Source organism: Apteryx rowi, unplaced genomic scaffold (assembly GCF_003343035.1).
Source record: "Apteryx rowi isolate R43461 unplaced genomic scaffold, aptRow1 scaffold_1, whole genome shotgun sequence".
Lineage (NCBI taxonomy): Eukaryota > Metazoa > Chordata > Aves > Apterygiformes > Apterygidae > Apteryx > Apteryx rowi.
In genome coordinates, this window is record NW_020447196.1 from 10641479 (window position 1) to 10655117 (window position 13639).

At 39.8% G+C, this 13639-nt stretch overlaps 1 protein-coding gene across 1 annotated transcript in view; it reads left to right on the top strand.

Annotated features, from left to right (window-relative positions):
• The first annotated feature begins 291 nt into the window (after window positions 1–291).
• CMIP (c-Maf inducing protein) overlaps window positions 292–13639 on the top strand; it is a 140584-nt gene continuing 127236 nt past the window's right edge. Inside the window, exon 1 of the mRNA XM_026058843.1 lies at window positions 292–1111. Within this exon, the coding sequence (XP_025914628.1) occupies window positions 815–1111 (297 nt within the window). The 5' untranslated portion in view covers window positions 292–814. The remainder of the gene's footprint in view (window positions 1112–13639) is intronic.

Genomic DNA, 13639 nt, shown 5'->3' on the forward strand with positions numbered 1-13639 from the left:
CCGCCCTCGGCGGCTCCGCGGCCATTGACGTCAGGGAGGGCGGCACGTGACCCCGCCGGAGCCAATCGGGTGAGGCCGGAGCCGCGCCGGCGAGAGTCTCTCGGCAGCGCTAGCTCCGCGCGCCTCCTCCTCCTCCTCCCGCGGCAGCGGCGGCGGCGCGCACGGACACGCTCACACACACTCACACACAGACACACACACACGCACTCACACACACACACACACACACACACACACACCCCACGCGCGCGCATCCCCCACGCAGGCACACACCGGCGCACACACGCACCCACATACATGCACACACGCGCCCGCCGCCGCACGCACTCGCGCACACGCCCCGGGGGGAAGGAAGGAGCCGCGGCCGGACGCCCCGCAGCCCCCGCCAGGAGTCCCCGCCGCCGGCTTTTGTCTGCTGCCTCCGCCGCCAGCCCACCCTCCGCTCCGCTCCGCGGGCAGCCGCCCGGCAGCATGGATGTGGCGCTCTGAGAGCCGCCGGAGGAGCCGGGGCACAGCGGAGCGGGGCGCCCGCCGGAGGGCAGATTTTGAAGTTTGAATAAGGATTTTTTTATCGCTTCCCTTTTCCCCCCTCCCCTTTTTTCTTTTCCTTTTTTTTTTTTTTTCTGTGTGGCTGAATCCCTTCCCCCATCTTCCTTGACAGTTTTTTTTCTCCTTCAGCGTTTTTTAATCTGCTGTGTGGGGTTGGATTTTATTTTTTTATATATATATATCTAGCTAGCTAGCTCTCCTGCCTACAGAAACCTTCCTCTTCGAGGCGGCTAGCGCTAAGCAAGATACAGACCCGCAGGCTGCTATGGATTTTAACGGCAGCTCTGGTGGGGGCAGCGATCACAGACAGATAGAGGAGAGCAAGCCATTGCTGGGTGAAATGTCTGCGACGGAGGGGAATAAAATGGGTGCTGCTCCGTGCCGGCGAGCGCTGCTCCACTGCAACGGCATGAGGTACAAGCTGCTGCAGGAGGGGGACATCCAGGTGTGCGTCATCCGGCACCCCCGGACATTTCTCAGCAAGATCCTCACCTCCAAGTTCCTGCGGCGGTGGGAGCCGCACCACTTGAACCTGGCGGACAACAGCGTCGCCTCGGCCACGGTAAGCACCGGGCCGGGCCCGGGGGCGGCGGCGGCGGGGCCCGGCCGCCCGCGGTCGTTGGCGCTGAGGGGCCGCTCGCGGCCGTTGGTTCTGTCGCCCGCGGTCGTTGGCGCTGAGGGGCCGCTCGCGGCCGTTGGTTCTGTCGCCCGCGGCCGTTGGCGCTGAGGGGCGGCCGTGCTGAGCGGGGTGTGCGTGTGCGTGTGTGCGTGTGTGGGGGGGATAATAACTTTGAGGAAAATGCGTGCTCTTTGTGTCAATTTCTGCCGTTTGCGAGCGCTCCCCGAGCGTGTCCCTCCCCCTGAGGTGTGTGTGTGTGGGGGGGGGGGATGTGCGTGGGGGGGGCTGCGTTTGGGTGAATCCTGAAATGCCGTGTGGGGTTTTTCCATCTTTATAATCCTAGTGATGGTTAATTTTGTAATTACAGCTTTTTTTTTTTTTTGAGCAAATCAAAAAAATTTTTTTACTGCTTTTTCCCCCTTTTCCCTGCTGGCAACACGAGACTGACATGAATTTAGGCTTGAGCAATTCCTTTCTGAAACCGAAGTCTGTGAATGTCCGCTGACATATTGGTAAAGTTGGAGATGGGGAAGGTGGAGGATGCTTTTAATTTGAAAGCAAATACTTGGGTTTTGCACGGCAACTACCCTGCTGTGTTTCAGGCCTTGTTTTGGGTTCTGATTTGGCGGTCGCATATCCTGCCCAGACACTGACAATGTGAACTTAAAATATGGAGATTCCTTTAGGGTTTTCCTTCTAATGGAAAATAATGCAAGAGAAAAACGTAAGGCCGTAATATCAACAGCACGAGATATGTACAAAGGCAGATGCAATCTTTAAAAATGTGATTTATATTTCATGTATAGCTTAAAATTTCAGTGGGCAGTATTACTGGAACATTTATAGTATGTGATGTGACTACACCCAGATTTAGTCTGGTAGCAATTAACACAGCTCACAGAACATGTTTAACACCGATTTATAACCACACAGTACTTAGGTTACACTCTTTTTTGATTTATATGTAAATATCTCATTTTTCTGAATGGTTTCATTCCGGCCTTCCTATAGGACGCTCATGACATGAGCATGCGAATTGGCTTTTATATAGATTTCTATTAATGGTGGATTTAAATGGGTTTCAGCCAGCCTGTGATGTGCTTGGAGGTTTTTTTTTGTTTGTGTTTTTACACTTTGATATGGAGACACATAGTATGTGTAAGTGTCTTTTCTGCATCATACTCTGCTACAGACTATTCAGAGCAGGTTTTTGATGGGAGCTGCTTTAACCTTCAGGTAGGCCGGCTGCTTGTTCTCACGGAGTTCTTCTTTTGTGCCTGCAAAACTGCCACAGTGAGATCTTCACCTGCTGTTTCCACCGGACTGTTGAGGATGTTTCCAGGGGAATATTTTTCTTTCTTCTTTGAAGGAACTGCTGTAAAAAGGGAGGAAGACGAGTCAGTGAAGTATTGCTGGACAATACCCGAAAAGACATGAGCACAAGTAGTTTTTGCAGTTCTTGGTTCTGTTAAGATACCATCAGTGCAAAGGGGAAGTTGAGTATCAGTGGAGATGAGGCATTTTCCTGGCAGTAGCCATACCTGATTACTTCTGAAAAGAGGAAAAAGATACTGGTAGAGAGAAGCAGGATTGTGCTACAGGCATTAATCTCTGTAATGTAGCAATACTAGACATGAAGTTGTATTTGTACAGGAGATGTCAAAGTCTGCTGTCTGGCAAACCTGTCACCAAAGACACAGTCTCTGAAAAAATTTCTAGAGTCCTATATGGTAGTGCTTTAATTAAAATGTGATGCATTTTCATTCCTAATTATTTTGGGTATGTAAGTGGCAAGAAGATACTAAAGCACTGTATGTACCACTGTAGGCTCCATTTTTCTGAGCAGAGCTTTTTGTGCTTGGTCTTGTGCCTTATCATTTTTTTCCAGCGCTAACTCTCCAAATAAATACAGTTGTTCAAAGAAATATCTGTTCTTTATTATTTCAAGTACTGTCTTTGATTTCCAGAGAGTAACTAGGGGACAAGGATAAGATCCATGTTCACTTGTTGCCTGAATGTGTGGATATGTTAAGCTGTTATCTTTTTGACGTCAGATGTAAGATACCTAGCTTCTACTCTCTCTTGGAGCTGAAAAGGTGTGATTTAAGCAGAATATATAGTAGTTTAAAAAAAAATCGTAAGTGGGAGATGGACACAGTGCCAAAAACTCCTGAAAACCTTGGTAGATATTTAAATATAACTATTTAAACATAACTAGCTTGGTTTTCAAGAGCTGTATAAAAATATCCATACCTTCCATTGAAAGTATGAGCATTGGGAGCATTCAGCAGCTTTGATAACAAGGTCATTTTTATATATAGTGCTTTCTACAATCAGGGTGCTTTATGAACAGCCACTAATTAATCTTCACATCATCCCTTTGCAAATCCTCTGGCATGACGAGTTTTACTGCATTCTGTACAACATGAATAAAATTGAACAGGAAAATAACATCACTTTGTTTTGCGTTTGAAAGCAACAGTTGTAATGACAGCTAAATCCAGATCTGGGAAATTTTGTCCATGAATACTGTGGATAAGTTATTTGTTGATTCTAGATACTTGCTATCCTTTGTATGGATACCTGATACATATACTCAAATTAAAGTCTTTCCACACAAGCTCTTTCTTGTCATGCCTGGGCTGCAAAATAGGAATTAGCATTAGTTTGTGTGTGGATTATTCGTATGTGTTTTTTTTCACTGATAGACACCGTATGTGCCCACATATAAATATCATTAATGAGACCTTACCTACAGTTTCTTTTGCAAGAGGTAACGACTTCCATTGTTTAAGTAGGCAGTTATATGTTTTGTGTTTGACAAGATAGTTTTCCTTAGTGAAGCACTGTGCAAGAATGTAAAGAAAGAAGTGTTTAGGCCATCTTATTTTAGCAAAATTTAAGGAGGAAAAAATAATTTTCCTACAAAAGGCTTTCCTAACCTTATCAGAAGTGACTATTTCAATTAAAATAACCCTATATGAATAAAAAAAGATTAATAACTAATTATATTCTGAGTTAGTATTCGTGCTCAACTAATAAATGGAAACGTGTTAGGTCTTACAGTGGAGAACCCCTTACTTCTGGTGTTTGGACTTCAGCTGATTTACATGTTGTTTCCATTGTTTGCTTCACTTTCCTCATCTCTCAAAGAATGAGTTACTTAAACGTAGTATGATTTCACCATTACAGTTTCACCAGTACACATACATCTTGTATAGGCTTTTATTCTGGTGCTGGTAAAGGGTTTTTTTGGTATAAGTAAATACAGATCTGTAACTTTTTTTTTTTTTTTTTTAATTAAATGCCAAAGTCCCAGTAGGAAGTTTCGATATTTACAAACTTTGTTTGCGAGACAACAGCTTGCTTGGGGATGAACCTGACTTTCTCCCCCATGGGAGGAATAATGTTTGTTTTATAAACACTTATCAAATCCAAATGTAGCGCCCTTGCTAATTTTTTTTTTTTTTTTTTTTTAGTAGAATCTGTCCTTGCACAGCTTGAAGGGCAGTGACAGCAAAAACAAAGACAGAAATAAAATCTAATTTAATACTTCTTTTGTGAGTTGTTGTGTGAAGAAGAAGCTGTTGCTGTCTTCAGCAAAAATGCTAAAATTCAATTGTAAATAGCTTAAAGGTGGTAGCCATAACTGAACTTCTGTGCTTTTAATATCCTTTTGCCTTGTCCCTTTCACGTCTCTGCTCTTTTTCATTCTGTTTATTGCACCAGTTGGGAGTAGATGCTTAGGACAATGGGTTTTAAAGTACTGGGTTACAAGGAAGACTTGTGCTATGCATGTGCAGCAGAAAAAGAATAAATAAGCGATTGATTTTTGCTAACTCAGGATGACCTCTCTAATTCCCATCTGGGAAGATAGGACATAATTGAGACCATGAAGTTACTCATTAATATCCCTTAAGCAGGTGGAAACTTTGGCTTTTTATGTCCTTTTCACATTTCTTGGCTTCGCCTTTACGGGTAAGGTTAATATAATGTAATGTTATAGTCGAAGCTGACGACAGCCCTGAAAAGCTTTGAGTGTCTTTTAAACTTTTTTCTGTGCAAAAATGATGTATGAGGACAATGTTTTATTGACAAAATAGCTAATCAGAAATACTTTTAAAACAAGAATGTAAGTAGATAAGGGAACTGCATTTATATTTGTTTTTTCTGGAAAAAATCATACACAATTAATATTAAATGAGGCAGGGTAAAATGATCTGTTTTAAATAAGACAAGTGGAATAGAGAATCGTCTTCTAATTACTTTTTAAAAACTTCAGCAATTCTGCTACTGCATGTGTTTCAGCATGCTATTACATGTTCTTTTCCTTCCTTCTTGTTGTAAAGATAGAGCAAAAATTCCTATCAAGCAAGACCTTTGTTTACTTTAGCACAGGTTCCCATTAGTTAGAAAAACATGCTTTTAAAAATTAAATTTCCCTTGAAAAACAATTAGCTCAAGTGGGAAATATTATGCAGAACTCAGAAGTTTCAAAACAGTCTTGTAAAGAGATTTCTTTTTTTTTTTAAGCTTTCCTGAAAAAGGAATGCCATACCATTACCCAGATTCTAAATAAAATGATAATGTTTTTCCTGTAGTAGTAGTAGTAATAATAATGAAATAAACAGTCTGTTCAACAAACCAAATGCAGACTCTTAAGTCCTATGCTATTGCTTGAACTCTACAAATGTGAGTTAAAACTGGCTTGATTGGCCCCGTTCATTACACACAAAAATAAATATGAACACATAAATAACCAAGCAATGTAAAGGAATTTCTTTTCAATCCACCGTGAAAATGGAATGCTAACTTACAATTTTAAAATAGTATTTTCTCTTTGTTTTGTACTTAAACTGATTGTTCTTATTTGATAAGAAGCAGTACATGTAGATTTTGGGTGTACCGGTTTTTGCCTCTTCTGAGTATCATGTAATATGGGTAACCCTGTTGCCATCTATCAGATATTTTCTTCAGGCACATCAGAAAAAGCAGTTAATGTGGTAATTTGTACGCAACCCATGATAATTTAATGTCTTTGCAAATTGAGGCCAAATTACTCCCTGTTATTTATGCTGTTGAAATTTAGATTCCTATTTCAATATTAAAGGATGGCATACATCTGTACTAACAAAACCCATATTTTCCTGAAAACTCAGGGATTTAATGGGATATTATTCTGTTGTGACAAACTTGTTCTATTGCTGTATTAATCCATAGCTAAGTGTATAAAAACCCCCCAAAAAACCTAGAATGATGTTTCTTTAAAGTTGTTTAATGCCTATCAAACACACTGAGTATATAGTTCCTAAAGTGGTCAGAAAGCACAGCTTATTTATAAGTCTGTAGTGTTAAGGTATGTGTTTATATGTCACAGAGCTTATATAAAATATGAAAACAGGAGCTATATTCATTGATAGAGTGAGAGCTCTTAAGGCTATTAGTGTTAACACCCGGCCAGTAAATTCAACATGTTTAGGACCATAAATGAAAAGGATACTCAGAAATACTTCTGCTTAATTTTTCTTTTTGGCTGTGAAGTAAAGATGTGGTGCTAGCCACTACATGGTAGTAATAGTCCCCCTGAGGAAGCTTGTAAATTGCCGTTGGTACTCGATGGGGACCTGATTCTATGTCAGAGCAGGGAGTGAAGGAGCTCAGCATCCCTCGCAGGATTGGGTCTTTGTGGACCTGTGAGATCAGTTTTGTTTTTTTATACTGGAACATGGTAGCTAGTGATGGAAGGAGTTTGCTAGATCATCTAGGATGGGGTATGGTCCTTCTAGGAAAGGGTGTACCCAACCTGAAAAGAATGTTTAGTTTTTCAGAGGTAAAAGGCTAAGGTGAAAGTCCAAAATGCATTGATACGGGCTCAGGTTTGAATTGTTAAGAAGAGTGGAAAAACAGAGGCTGAAGTCTTTGTCCCACCAAAGTCACTGGCAGAACTGTGTACATTGAGGGATGTTGTGGAGGAAAGAGATTGTAGGTTAGGATGCTGGGGAGGAATGATTTTTGGAACTATTTACTTTATTGTGTATAATTTGATTATATTTTTGAAGTTTTTAAATAGTAGATGAGGTTTAATGCAGTACAACAAAATGGCTTCTCTGGTTTTCTTGCATCTCCTCTGTTAGTAAGCATAACTGAATTACACAGGCGTTTACTTATCTCTCCACATAGGATTTATGAAAGAAGAGATCTACATCAAATAGTTCAAGCATTCTAGAGTCTTTAGAAGTAATTAAATTGTGGATAACATGGGTAGATTGTGGCATGTTTATTAGTGTTTTGAGTATTGCTAGTTGCATTGGTTTCGTCCTGTGTCTGTAGATGATTATAGATATGTAGTGTTTAATTCCATATACAATTGTATGTTTGATGATGATTGTTATATTGGCATGTGTAATCCATATAGAGCACTTGTACACATATGTGCACTGAATAAAAAACTTGTTTGCACTGTCTGATGATGCATAGTCATTGGCAGCACTGCTGTCTTAGGTAGTCTTACCCTATGCCGTTCATTTCTGCATCTGTACCCATACCGCATCAGTCTGTACAAGAGTAACAGTTTCCAGGGTTGAATCCATGTGAACTGGATGGGGCCCCACTCTCTCTGTTTGGACTTTTTGCATATTTGTTGTCTTCTTTTAACTGGATCAGGGAACTGATCAGTTTCACTGTGCAGTCCACCAAACTGTTTAGGAAGAAGAGAGAGCCACAGGGTAGGCTGAAATTGCTGCTAAAAACAATGTATTATTAAATCATTGCATAAAATTTTCCTGTTTTGCACAATATTTTAGAATGCAAGGGCAATACCAGGAAAGGGAAAATACAATTGAAACTATACATTAGAATTGAACACGTTAAAGCTGAGTGAAGTTTTAGCTCTTGTGGTTGCAGAAAAAAACATGAGAAGGTCAGAAACAGATACTAAATTAAAAGGTTGTCACTTTATAGGCTTAAAAATTATGAGAATTTAAAAATATTCTTCAGGTTTTGGATGAGGGGCTCTGGCTTGGGATTTGTGGACGTTGTAGTTACTAGTACTTGCACTTCTAGCATTTACAGTGATTTCCTTGACTTTCCATTGGCCGTCACATGACTGATGGGATAGGGCCAATAAGGTGGGAAACACAAAAGCAGATGATACAGTAGACCACAGGCTGCAGAGTCCAGGGTAAGAGTGTACAGTAAAGGCTGGTTTTTTTTCTACTTTGATCTGAGTTTTCTCTATGATTTTAAATAACTTTAGATCTTTTTCCTCTTTTTGAGATACTCAGTAGAAAGGCTTCTGCTGTTCTGGATTTAAGTGTATCTACTGGGATAGATGTGTGCCTGTTACTAAAGGAGCTTAAGAAACTCTTCAAGTTGCAATGACTAAAATATGATTTAGAACTATGCTTAGTCGCATACATTCTTGGTCTTGGTCTGTTGAAAGCAGTAATAGTTTATCTGTGAATGGCAGAATATAATGCTCAGAAAGCAAAAAAGTTTCACTTAAAAGATCACTGTGCAGATTTCAGATTGGTTACTGGTTGGTAGAGGTGACTGACTCTACCATTAAGCTTGTACAGCTCTATGCAAAATAGAGCCCCAATTTTTTATTTGACTGACAGATCTCTAGATGTTGAGTAGTCTTCACTTGGATGAATGACTCTTTTAGAAGAGAGAGGCTTGCTTGAAATTTCCCTGTTAGATAGCAACAGCCTGTATACTGATTCTATTGCACCCATTTTATGCTAACATTTAAACATCATTGCCCTGGTGGAAAGTTAGATTGTGATATGACTTCTTTCTGTGTAGAAAACTGTGGCAGTGGACAAAGAAACTGTGAACAAGGGCTGCTCACCACAGGTGCAATTGCTATCCTGGCAAGGATAGCAATTAACATCTTCAAGGTGTGGGAGACCCTTGGACCCTGTGTCTCTTCTGGAATTTCATATCCAGTGAAGCTGAAGAAAATGTATGCATAATTTGTTGCAGTGTATTAACATTTAATTATCAAGAAGGATTGTGGTAGGTCAGCAAATGTAATTACCACCAGAGCAAGTTTTTTGTTTAATTCAAGGCCCCACACAGCTAAAAAGTCAGGGTACTGTGGGGTGAAAGCGAGGCAAGCTAAGAGCTGTAGCTTGTGCCGATGTCAGTGATTCAGTGAAATGCGATCTGCCTTCCTGAGTGGCCCTGGGTCAGGCTGCACCAGGGTGCACGCCTGTCTCATTGAGAATTCCCGGAAAGGTCCTGCCAGCTGCCGCAGCTCTGCTGGGTCTGCTCCGGCTCCCTTCTGCCTTCTCTTCCCCAGACAATAGAGGTTTATTAAGAAAAAAATGCTACTCGCTGCAGATTGATGTTACTCTCCCACTTTGACAGAAACATCTGCACTTGCTCTGTTTTTACTGCTTTGCAGAGGGAATGTGATTTTGATGCTGAAATTAGCTGAAACTCCACTGTGGTGTGTTGTCCTAGCTGAGGCTTGCATGTGGGGGGAATCCTCCAGAGGGGCAGCTACTCCCAAGCCCCGGGAAGCATAGGAAGATGGTATTTTTGCTGCTGCTGCTTTTGCTGTCTTACTTGATATTCACATATGTAGCCATTTTTCACTTGGGAGGCAGTGGCAAAGCGAGAGGTTGAAGACAAGATAAGCCTTGTATGGGCCCTTTTTGTGTCTCTTTCCCTTTTCTGCCCAGAATTATCAATTATTTCAGAGAGAAGAGCTTTTGCTCTTTTCAGAGTATGTTACAGTTTTCTTAAAGCTCTAGTTCCTGTAACTGAGAAATTACATGATTTTTCTCATTTGAGTGAAAAATTTAAAARGAAAAATTGCTTTTGCTCTTGTTAAGGAGAAGAATAATAGCCAAGGCTTCAAAAAAAGACAAATAAAAAATGTATCTAACACTACTTCAGACTCCTGACCTCTAAGCTAACTTCATGATTTTAGGGATGGGAATTTTGAACGCTTGGAACTGTCAGAAAAGGACTTTTGCTTCTTGGATTTCTGATGCTTAAAGAAATGCTGAATAGTATATATATATATATATATTTTTTTTTTCTCTCTTTTTAAAAAATGTAAAATGCAAATCTTAGATCACACAGGAATGGATTTAGGTTTTGTAAAATTCATTTACAAAGATGTCATGCATGGTGCAATAAATGTTGTCTGAAGAAAACTGGGATTAAGTTAAATTAGAGATTGTATTTTTTTAAGAATACATAATTTTTTATATTTTTCTTAGGCCTAAAGAGAAACTGAGTTTGCAAGAGACAATCAGAAATATTGTTTTTTTTCTTATGAATCAGTTATATGTATTTTTGAAGTGTGCAAGTCTACAACTGTCTTTGCATATTTGTGGATCAGATTTTTGGTGATGTTAAGCCAAATGTAAGGCAAGAATTTTGTAAACAAAACCCATCTCATTTTGTATTTCTTTATGGTTACTTAACATCTAACTGAACATACAAATTAGAAGGTAGACAGTTCAGATAATTTTTGAAAGAAATCTTGTTTTTCTAAACTTCCTGAAGATAACCATGGCATTCTCCCAGCAGAATATTTTAAACTATGTAGAACAGATTTGTCTCAACGGTAAAGTTGTGATATTATGATGTCTTATGTGGCAATGTTCCTTTCTCCTAGTCTTTGTCTGTTCTGGGTATTTTGATTATAAGCTTTTGGGATCAGCAGATGTCTCATAACATGTCTGGTTCCTGTTATAAAGGAGTTCTATTGTACTGCGGAGGTTTTTTTTTGCTGCTGTAATGCAGTTAGTGCATATTGTGAGCAGGCTATATCTTTGCTATATCTGTGCAAACACCTAAAATAAGGCTAGAATGATTTTGTTAGCCATTTTCAGGGAAGGACATTATTAATAGTAAAGTAGAAACTGCTTTTAAAACAAGCATTTCTGAAACGTGCCTAGTGGAATCAACTTGTTAAATCAAAATACAAAGGCTATGTATTTTTTTCCAAAAAATATGAATGTCTGTTTAACCTTCTGTGAACAAAACAAGGTTTGTTTTTGGCTTTTAAAACAATCAGAAAATATGATTTTTGGATGACAGGTTAATTATTTTGTTCAGTAAATTTTTGGATTTCAACTTCACTATGGTTCAACAGTCTCAAAGTGCTTTATTTTCAGTGTTTTATACATGGGAAAAATGAGAGACAAAGAAATGGAGATCAGGTTTTTCAGATGTGTCTGCTACTGTTGGTATGCTTAACTTCCAGTTCCTTTTTGGAGGCGGTGTGCATCTATGGTTCCCAATGGAGTGTCTCAGGTGGAGACACCAAGAATCAGTTGCATCTCTTGATAGTATTAACTCATAGTATTAACTTGCCATAATGTTCACAATAAATCAGTGGTAGAGTTGAAGCAGAAACAAAGTTTCCTTGCTCTGTCCAGCTACCAGGCCACATTGTCCTCTTAAGGGTTTATTTGAAATCAGGGAAATTGTGACTGATAACAGGGTGCAGCCCATGGTGCCATTGTCATCTTACTACCTTCCAGTCTTCCTGCAAGGAAGATACCTGTCAGGAAACTAGGTGCCAATCAGTTTAAGTCTCTTGCTTTCTGCTTTGTGCATGCTGTGCTTGTGTATTCTCCTAATAGTCCTTTCTGACACCCTACCACTTTGCTTTTGCTTTAGTAGCTGTTAAGATAGATTTCAGAAGTAAAGAATAAGTAGGGGAAAGCCTGACTACACTGAAACTTTTCAGCATGAAAGTGATCTTGCAAAGTTATTATAGAAGCAGGGCACTGTGGTCCATTTTTGAAAATGGACCATACCCTCTCATACCCTGGATTTAATATATGAACATTTTGCAGTTGACTCCTTAAATTTAGGAATCACTTGAGAAGAATATGGTTACAGAGGTATCTCAAAATATCACACTTCCACCTATAGTGATACAAACTGTAGAAAAGATAGAAAACTGAGTCATGTGGACACTTAAATAACTGATCTGTGAACTGGTCTCAGATGGTGTAAATTGATGCAGCTCTGCTGATTTTTCGTATAGCTATGCAGTTATTCTATTTGGGGATCTGAGAGTAGAGTTCTTGGCTGCTTGAAAACACTGTTGTACAAAGGAAGATTTCTTTGCACTACTTGTTAGAGTGCCAGACTGGGCATTTGATGTCCGTGACTGAGAGTTGTGACTCAATGGTTTCCTTGGATGCTCTGGCTTCATGATGTTCTGGTGGTAGCTATGGTGTTCTGTCATCTGAACAGTTTGCTTAGTCTGGCTGTGGGAAAGAATGCGAGGAGGGGACCAAAACTGTAAAAAGCCCACTGATCCTTTCAAGAAAAACTGCATTTGCTTTTGCAGCATGGGAGACTTCCATCTACTTCAGTGGACTGTATTGAATGAGATCCATCCATGTCCTTGCCTTATTGCTCAGTAGTGAAATGCCTGTAGTGTGAACAAGCACTGTGTGTTGCTTCCTTGCAGAAGATAGGTGCTCAGTGAAAGAACCATGTCCTTTAGCTCAGAGTGACATAGAATACAGGAATTATTTGTGTGTCTGGGGAAAGAAGAAACTATCATATGATGAATGAAGAAAATTATATAATTATTGTAAACCGCTACCTTTACTAAAGAGGTTATGGTAGCATGATTATATGATTGGAAGAGGAGCTTCAACTTACTTATTCAGTGCAGGAAGAATGTTTCTTTGCATGTTCCTTACAAAAGGAATACCAGACTCTGGGTGTGTAGTAACAGCTCTAAGTAATATTCCCAGTTCTTTTTATTATGAAATATGAATCAGCCATTTTTTCCCCAGTATGTGGAAGTGAGGAGCACTGATGAAAGCTACTATGCAAGTGCAAATTATTAATCATTACATTGTTTAATTTTTCTTTCRACTCTTTGTGGTTCTTTCAGGTCTTCTAGTTTATTTGTCACTGCTTTTATGGTGGCTTTGGAGGAAGATTTCACATTTTTACCTAAAGAGTAGCCTGATATCTAGAAACACTGAACAGCCTCTTCCTTCTCTCCCAGAGGATCAAATAGCTTGAGTAGAGTCCTGGCACTAAAAATTGCACCTACTTTGCAACAAAGTAATGTGTACTTTGAGGAAAACATGAAACTTCTGCTGGCACAGAACTTTGCTGCTTAAGGTGAAAATATGGACACAGCCAACATGTCTTGTTTCACTGAAAATGCATTTTTTAAGGTTAGAAGATTCACCTTTTGGAATTGCTGTGAATGAAACGGGAAATAAAACTGTAAGAGCTTGAAATTAAATGAAATGTGCAGGACCAGACATGCACTTCTGTACTACATATCAACATACCCCTTCTAGGTAACCACTTTACTTTTGGAGCCCAGCATTTTCCTGAAGACTCTAATGTCTTCTTGTGCACAGTTTTATGGCAGAAAAAATTTTGGCATTGAGAAATATTACTACTTAAGCTTCTTTTGGTGCTATGTCACTGTCTCCCTTGAAATTAATCTTCTCCGATCTG